The sequence below is a fragment of the Carlito syrichta genome, unplaced genomic scaffold (genome assembly GCF_000164805.1).
Source record: "Carlito syrichta isolate Samal-C Ts95f unplaced genomic scaffold, Tarsius_syrichta-2.0.1 Scaffold308898, whole genome shotgun sequence".
In the NCBI taxonomy this organism is placed as follows: domain Eukaryota; kingdom Metazoa; phylum Chordata; class Mammalia; order Primates; family Tarsiidae; genus Carlito; species Carlito syrichta.
In genome coordinates this window covers 84566-93243 of record NW_007252994.1, presented here as the reverse complement: position 1 = coordinate 93243, position 8678 = coordinate 84566, and the positions used below count along the sequence as shown (strand labels likewise).

Genomic DNA, 8678 nt, shown 5'->3' with positions numbered 1-8678 from the left:
TGGTGGTGGTGGCGGTGACAGTGTCGGTTGTGGGGGGGTGATGGTGATCGTGGTGGCGCTGATGATCGTGGTGGGGAGGGTTAGGGTGGTGGTGGTGGTGGCGGCGGCGGCGGCAGTGTTGGTTGTAATGGGCCGACGGTGACCGTGGTGGCGGTGACGACAGTGGTGGTGACGGCGATGGTGGTGGCGGTGGCAATGACAATGTCTTCATTTGGCGATGATGCTGGTGATGATGAGGGGGGTGGTGGCGGTGACAGTGTCGGTTGTGAGGGGGGGATGGTGATCGTGGTGGGGAAGGTAATGGTGGTGGTGGTGGTGGTGGTGATTGTGGTGGTGACAGTTTTGGTTGTAATGGTCTGATGGTGATGATGGTGGTGAAGGTGATGGTGGTGGTGGCGACAGTGTTGGTGGTAATGGGGTGACGATGACCGTGGTGGTGGTGACGATCGTGGTGGTGACGGCGATGGCGGGGGTGATGACGGCAGTGATGGTGGTCCTCATTTGACGCTGACGCGAGTGATGATGGTGGCGGCGGTGATGATGCTAATGGGGACAGTGACCGTGGGGGCCAAGACCTGTGTGATGCTTGTTTCACGCCAGGCGTTGTGCTCTCCAAGGTGGGGACTGTTGCTGACCTCATTTTACCTACGGAGAGGCCGAGTCAGAGAGAGGTCCATAACTTGTGTCAGATCACATCGTTTGGAAACGGCAGGACCAGAATTTGAATCGTGGACCCGGGCGGTCTGGCACCAAGCTCAGAGCTCCTTGCTGCTCCTTGCTGCGCTCCGTGGTCATTTGAGGCAGATGGCGCTGTGGGCTTGGCCTTTCGCCTTCCCCTGCCCCTCTTCTTGGGAGGATGCCTTGATTAGGGTCCAAAGATGTGTCGGCTTGGGGTCAGTTGCAGACTCCTTTGAAACAAGGCTGAATCCTTAGAAAAATCAAGAATGGGCGGTAAGGATGTTTCGCGTTTGGTCTTTGCTCATTCGGGCTACTAAAGGGCAAGACAGGAGACGTCCAGAAGAGCGAAACTGGCCGGGATGTCACTCACCCTGCTCTCTGGGTCTCGGCTCTGGAGTCCTGTCAGGGTGGACACAAGCCAAAGCAGCCCTGGCATCCTTTCTCTACAACACTCCCAGGTTACAGGACCACTGTCCAGATACCTGGAGCCCATGTTCAGCTGCAGGTTGCCTAGCACCTCCAAGAGGCACAATTACAGGGGGCATGGAGCCTGGCAAGGTGGGCACGCCTGAGTTCTTGGAAGCTGAGTTGCCACGCTCCTTTTGTGTCACGCGATTTTTCTGCGTCTTGAGCTCTTGGGAGGATGGGGAGAGAGTTTCTGAGAAAGCTGTAGGCGAAGGCTGTTGTCCTCCCGTTCATTCATTGGCAACTTTGATCTCCCAGCCACATAACATAGCGTACAGGCTCCAGGGATTAGGATGTGGACATCTTGGTGGTGGTAGTGGGGGCATTATTCTGCCCACCACAATAATTTCTAAGTTTTATCCTCCACATTTAGGTCTATGAGTCATCTTTCAGTAATCTTTATGTGTAATATAAGGCAGTTCACCTTCTCCCACATGACATCGGGTGGACCCAGCACCATTTATGGAAAATTCCACCCTTTTCCCCATCAAGTCACAGTGGAGCCTTTGTTGTAAGTCAGGTGCTCATAACTGGGTGGTCCTTTGGATCTGGAGGTCCAGGGCTGTGCTGCTCAATGAATGCTGAACACCGGGTGAGGCTGGGTGGTATGGAAAGCCCTGGTTTGTAGTGTTTGCTGGTTTCTGTGAACCCCACTTCTGGTACCAATTTGCTGTCTTAGTCCATTTTGCCTTACTATGAAAGAAAACCTAAGACTGGGCAACTTATAAGGAAAGGGAATTTATTTCTTATAGTTAGAAAGGCTGAGAAGTCCAAAGTTGAGGGGGTGCATCTGGTGAAAGCCTTCTTGCTGGTGGAGACTCTGTAGAGTCTTGAGGTGCTGCAGGGAATCACACAGAAAGGACGTGCTAGCTCAGTTCTTTCCTCCTTTTGTAAAGATACTAGACCCATTCCCATAATAAACCTTTGATCCATTAACTCATTAACCCCCAAGTGGATGAATCCATTTGTGAACACAGAGTCCTAATGACCCAGTCACCTCTTTTTTTTTTCCCATTAATCAGTATTTTTTATTATGGTTTTGTGGGGTACAGTTAAGGGTTAGGTGTACAATTATGTTTCATTCAGGCACCCTGTTGATAAGAGGTGTTTTCCCATCCCCCAACAGATATTTTCTACTGTTAATCCCATCTCCCAGTCACCTCTTAAAGCTCTTGCCTTTCAATCCTGACATATCAGGGATTGAGTTCAACATAAGTCTCTCACCATGACCAATTTTAAGCTGCCAGCATAAAGTTAATGAGCTTGGAATCCACACAATTCAACAGATGGCTCTGTCGTCCCAGGCAGGGCTGGTTCTGACCCTACTGCATTGGTTGACTTACCTATCTTTGCCTCCAGATTTTATGTTGACTCTTAAAAAGTGAGACCAAATGGGCAAGATCTTTCATACACCTTTTTCCCCATCTGTGTAAAGCCAGGTCACTTTCAGTTGCCACCTGCACTGCCTCACATGTGCTGGACCCCTGAGTCAGTTTGGCCTCCTCGGCCATGGGGAGTGGACAAGAGCAAGCTGTGATACTTAGTGTGTGGCCACATCCCTCCAGCCTCAATTGAGCTGCTCTGCCGACAAAACAATGAAGGTCCTCTATGTTACTGAGCAAGTGTAGGCTCGATCGTGTACGTTTACTGAAAGGGTCCACTGAGGTGAGGTGGGCTGGTGCTGGTTCCCAGGCTGCAGGAATAATGCAAAATTGCAACAAGGAAGAAAGTAGAAAGAAGTAAAGTTTTATTATTCACCTCTCACAGATCAGCTCAGAGGCAAGTGTGGCCGGTAGGGCCAAGAAATAAGTCGAATTTAAGGGTCTCTAGGGTAAAGGGATTTTGGCCCCAGGAGTATCCAGGGCTGTGGGTCTTTGATGTGGATTGTAGTCACATGAGTCTTAGATCTTGAGGTCGCCAGATATTAGCATCTCATGCCCTCAGGTGGTGGGCTAGATGGGAGGAGACCAGGGGAGGGGTTTTCCTGCAAGAGACTCTGTCAGACATTTGCAGTCTGCAAACTCCTTGACCAAAAGGTGGTTTATGATCTCTCTGCGGCTCTGTCCTTGTCTTGCCTTTGATGGAGATTTGCTGAGGGGGTGGGGTAGGCTGCCGCTTGGCCTGCAGCAGAATGTCTGAACACCTCCTAGAACCTGCCTGTTGGAAATTTATCAATGTCTCACCTGTGCTAGATTCAAAGTGTGTCAGGGGCAAAGCCTAAGCAAAAACGGCTATGCTGAGGCAAAGAGCTGACGCTCAACCAAGTTTATTCTAGGTTTCTGGAGGTGCCTCCTTTTGTTTGATGCCATTTGCCTGAAGGCTTTGTCCAGCCAAGTCAATGGAGTGGAAGAGTATGGAGACACACATTTGCCTCTGCTCAGTGCTTCCTGATGCTCGGAGCAGAGGCAAGGCACCCACGGGACGGGAGGGTCAGGGAAGCTGAGGCCCCGGCCTGAAGGTCTCAAGGACGCCTAGCCCAGAGAAAGCTGTACTGGGCGCTTAGAGGCACCACATGGAGTCAGGGGAATGTCGGCTCTTCTGAAGGGCGGGAGGACGTCCGACTGGAGGGTTCCTGTTTGCTCTGGAGCTGGAGCCGGGGCCATCAGGGGCGCCATTCTTAAGTCCAGTGACGAAGGCCTGGACAAGGCGGGTGACAGGCACAGAGGCCTGCCTGCTCCACTGCTGGGGCTCTGGTCACTGCGGGCTGTCTCCCCTCCACAGTTCAGGCACCGAGCGAGGCCCCGGGCTCCCCGCCTGCGAGGCAGTCACGACTGGTGGGGGGAGGGAAGGCTTCGAAGGCCACGGCCAGGCCTGGTGGAGCCGCTGGAGCGTCTGAGTGCACCGCCCAGAATGACCCCCACACAAGCCATGGACACCTGCCATGGCCATGCCACAACTTCCCTCCCCTGGGAATGGGGTCTTCTGGCGCGTGGTGGCCGGCAGTCCCAAGCCAGGTGGGCCTAGGCCCCCGTGCCCTGTCCTGCAGGGTGTCTCTGGGTCTGCACCCAGGGAGAAGGAGACACTTCAGTTAGCTGGGGGGGGATTTCCTGTGAGGGGAGGTGGGAGAGGGCGTCCCACGAGGCTGAGGCTGAGAGCCGCAGTCTGTGATGCAGGCCTGAGTCCGGGAGTGAGAGGGAGGGAGGGGTGAAGGGAGCGAGGGCTGGAAGGAGGAGGGAGATGGATCCCTGGCACTCCGGGCCGATCTTCGTCTGGCTCGGCGCCACTGTCCTTGGCGCCCTCACAGCACCAGGCATCCCCTGGGCTCAGTCCCGTGTCTTCCAGGTGGCTGCCGTGGTCGGCTCCAAGTGTCAGGGGGTGATGCGATACGCACAGCCCTGCCCGGAGTCTTCAGCGAGTTCTGTGCCCCAGCCTGTGCCCGGTACACGTTGGGCAGGGAGGGAGGGCAGGGTCTCATGGCCAATGGCGTACACCCCTGAGCTAAGGAGAGCGAACCCTGCAGCAGCCAGGGAGTCAGGCTGCAAGCCTGGGGGCGGGGAGGCAGCCAGGCACTTCTTAGAGGGGAGGGGCTTGGGCTGGGCACTCCCATCTTTCGGGGACACTTTCTGAGACCTAGTCTCCGGGTAACAGGCCAATCCTGGTGCCACCAGCGGGGCTGCATTGGCCATACGCAGGCCACCTAATCAGGCCTCTCCGACACCAGAGCCATCGGCTTCAAAAGGCTCCTGCACAGAGGACCCCAAAAAGTGATGTCTGTGCAAACCAGGCTCCACCACCGTTGCACGGGAGAAGTCACAGCCTTGTGCAAGGCGCCACAGAACAAGAAAATATGTTATTTGGCCACCGGAGGGTGCTGCTGGTCGACCTTGGAAATCCCGTCTGCGGAGCCCGGAGTGATGCCCTGGGGCGTTTGGAGGCCTCCTTCCGTGAAGAAGCCGCTCTGCCGGGCGGAGAGTCCAATTCAGGTTTTAAGAAGTAAACACACACGCCCCAGGGAATCCCCGAGGCGGACTCCCAGAGCCACGGGCTGTGTTCTGGGAATCATGGACGCCCGGAGCTGTCGCATCCTGGCCTGGGCCAGGGCAGGAAGGCTTTGACTCAGATGAGTAGCTAAGACCCTGGGGGCGTCGGGCAATCCCGGGGAGGGGTGGAGGGTAGAGGCCAGGGACGCTACCCAGCGTCCTGCAAAGCACAGGACAGCTTTGTCCCTAAAGAATTACCTTGACCCAAACGTCCACAGCCCAAAGAGCAATTTTCTCTCCAGGTGGGAGAGGCCTCTCCTGGCTGTGGTGCAGGTGCGGCTTGGCTCGAAACAGCTGGATGTTCTTACCATCCAGGGGAGAAGCAAGTGCCCCCAGGGACATTCGTCCTGCAGGGCGGGGCTGCAGCCGCCCCACCCGTGCAGCTGAGGGCGGGGCAAGGCCTCCCTCCCACGAACTCCAGTGCCCTAGAGAAGACACAGCCCAGGTCCTCGGTCCTCAGGGTGGGGCGGGGCAAGCCGGTGGGCCAGGGGTCCCAGGCCTGCCTCAGGGACGTGAGGCCAAGACCCAGCCTTCCCCCTCCTCCCAAGGTGGCTGAGCCAGACGCTGCTGGCTGAGCCAGAGTCAAGAAGATACGGGAACCAGGGCTTGGGCCTGATGAGGACACAGTGGCAGCCCATGGCCAGGGGGCACGGGAGAGAGAGGACAGGGGCCAGAGGCGGCAGGGTGTGTGTCCCTGTCCTCTGGCCGGTACACGCGGGGCAGGGTCGGAGAGCAGGGTCTCAAGTCAAATGCCATCTTCCCCTGAGCTAAGGAAAGCAAAACGATGATCCCTGCAACAGTCAGGGAGTCAGGCTGCAAGCCTAGGGGAGGGGAAGCCGAAAACACCAGCAACCCTGGAAACCCCCACTGGGCGGCATTCCTGGGAGGGCCCGGGCTGCAGGGAGACAACCTCCTGCTCAGGGAAGGCAGTTCCAGGCAGCGTCAGGACACACGGGGCTAGGGCACAGAGGGCCAGGGACGGGAGAAGGAGGGAGACAGACCCCGAGGCGTCCAGCCGGGGCTGAGGTTGAATGAAAAGCAAACTCGCAAAGACACGTTCCCAACACCAGGACGCCCGGTTTGCTCAGGCGATAGGGCCTGTCGTACTCGTGTGCGCTTCTTGGCACCCTTCCTCATGCCTCTCATGACGAGCCCGAGGCCGAGTGGAGACCCACTGCCCTCTCTGTCCACGGCGTCTCTCACGGCTGCGCGCGCGGGGGGGGGCGGTTTCCGCGCCCTGGATTGTTCTTTCTCCCTTTTTTTTCTGTTTTCTTTTTGAGTTGGAGTCTCACTCCTTCGCCCGGGCTGGAGTGCAGTGGCACGCACGCTCACGTCGACCTTCTGGCCTCCCGCAATCCTTCCGCCTCAGCCTTCCAAGTAGCCAGAACTCCAGACGCACGCTACCACGCCCGGCCACTTTAATTTTATCTTAGAGATGAGGTCTCGCCAAGTGGCCCGGGTGGGTCTCGAACCCGCGGTCTCAGGCCACCCACTCGCCTCGGTCTCCCAAAGTGCTGGGTTGACAGGCTGAGCCGCTGAGCCCGGCCATCTCCCTTTCTTTCAGAGACAGGATCTTGCTGTCACCCAAGCTGGAGTAGAGTGGCGCGATCACAGCTCACGGCAGCCTCGAACTCCTGGGCTCAAGGGAGCCTCCCCCCTCGGCCTCCCAAGGGGCTGGGAGGGCAGGTATGAGCCATCGCGCCCAACCCCAGCGGCTCTGGAGCTACACGTTGCTTCTTCCTTTAGCAACTTCCTCGAGTTGTCGCCGTCACCCGCGTCGCTTTCTTGCTGACTCAGCCTTTTGCTGCTGAAGACACGGAGGAGGTGTCGCGGGTTAGAAGGCCGACCCCGTGCCTGCCATGATGCCACCCCTTATCCAGAAAGGGCAAAGGCAGCAGCAGGTGACCAGAACAATTTTCACTGTCCCACGGGTTGTCGGGAGACAAGCAAAACCCCTAGCTTCCCCCCTGCTGGGTGAGAGCTCACCCCAGTGCCACGGCGGAGGTGCTGGGACTGAGCCAAAGCGCGGTGGCTGGTGCCAGCCTTGGTGGAGGAGGGGACTGCCCAGTCCTCCAGGCAGTCCCCTCCTGCCCGGATGGGGAGGGATGGTGGGTCATGGCCCCGCTGGCCAAATAGGACCCGAATGCTGACACTGACAGTCACGGTCATGGCTACTACTGCTCACACCTGTCATGTCCCAGACCGTCCCATGAAAGCCTTCTCGAGGAGGGCTGATTTTTCCGCCACCTCCCACACACCCCCCAGACAGTAATCCGAGGACCCCGCTGTACCCCAGCAATCCCGAGGGGTGGTCCCTGGAGGCGGGGTCCTCGTCGTGGGGTGCCCCCGGGTCTCCTCTCTCCCGGGGCGGAGGCTTCTTCTTTTTGGTCCTTAGGAGCTTCTCTGTGGGAGACAGAGGAGTGAACCCAGGCTTGGCCCCGGACTTCAGACAGGTGGCCACTTCTCCTGGCCCCACATCCGCCCAGCCCGACACTCCTGAGCCCCCTCGTTGGGCCAGGCGTGCATTTGGTGCCTTCTGCTGTTATACCCATTCCACTGTTAAGGAAACCGAGGCGCAGGAAGGTGGCGTGCTTTCCCCAGCCCGCAGAGTTGGCAAGTGGCAGAGCTGGGATTGGAACTCAGGTCTGCCGGGCTCCCACTGGGTTTCCACTCCACCCAGCTGACTTTAAGACTTAAGGAAGCAGGGCACCCCTTTGGGTTCCCTCCCACTATGGGGGCTTTTCTGTCCTCTCAATAAATCCTGCTTTCTCAAAAAAAAAAAAAAGACATAACAAAGCAGCAGGAACTGAAAACATGGCGCCCGCAAGAGAGCTTTTATTTTAACGGATCTCGGTGTCTTTACACAACCTCTGAGTCACTCTCCCAGGACCAGGTCAGGAAGCTGTCGCTGGCAGGGGGTGGAGGACTTATTATCCTCACTTCACAGACAGGTAAACAGAGTCAGAGATGAGACACAGCTAGTGGGTGACAGCCCAGGAACTGGAATAACCACTTGCCAGAGAGCAAAGGGCCCTGGGGGTGTCCTAGCGGAGCCCGTTCGTGGACAGACAAGGACACGAAAGCCCAGAGAGGCGAAGTACGATGCCTAAGGCCACACAGCTGGTCAGTGGCGAGAGTGGGACTCGAGCCCCTCTCTCCTGGAGTGCTGCCATTGGAGACTCACCGGGTGGCCCGCGCTTGGTGGGGAGCAGCTTGCTTTCAGGGAGGGGCACTCGCGCCAGGGCCGCCAGCTCAGAGACGAAGTTCTGCTCGGCTTCCTGGAAGGCAAACAGATCCGCTGGCCTCCCTCTGTCTTCCTCCCCCTCTCTGCATCCACCTCCCCCAGGATGAAGCCTGGAGCTCTTGTTTTGTTTTGTTTTTTGAGTTGGAGTCTCACTCTGTCACCCAGACTGGGGTGCAGCAGCCGCTCCCGGCCGCCGCAGCCTCGACCTGCAGGGCTCTGGTGATCCTTCCACCTCAGCCTTCCAAGTAGCCGGAACTACAGGCGCGTGCTACCACACCCAGCTAATTTTTTGATTTATCATAGAGATGAGG

General features: G+C 57.4%; 1 protein-coding gene across 1 annotated transcript in view; it reads right to left on the bottom strand.

Moving 5' to 3' along the window:
- Nucleotides 1–4784: 4784 nt before the first annotated feature.
- Nucleotides 4785–8678, bottom strand: part of EVC (EvC ciliary complex subunit 1) — an 81439-nt gene continuing 77545 nt past the window's right edge. Inside the window, exons 19-24 of the mRNA XM_021716747.1 lie at nucleotides 8308–8401; nucleotides 7415–7526; nucleotides 6851–6930; nucleotides 5322–5548; nucleotides 4946–5041; nucleotides 4785–4826 (exon numbers count right to left, since the gene is read on the bottom strand). Of these exons, the coding sequence (XP_021572422.1) occupies nucleotides 4785–4826; nucleotides 4946–5041; nucleotides 5322–5548; nucleotides 6851–6930; nucleotides 7415–7526; nucleotides 8308–8401 (651 nt within the window). The remainder of the gene's footprint in view (nucleotides 4827–4945; nucleotides 5042–5321; nucleotides 5549–6850; nucleotides 6931–7414; nucleotides 7527–8307; nucleotides 8402–8678) is intronic.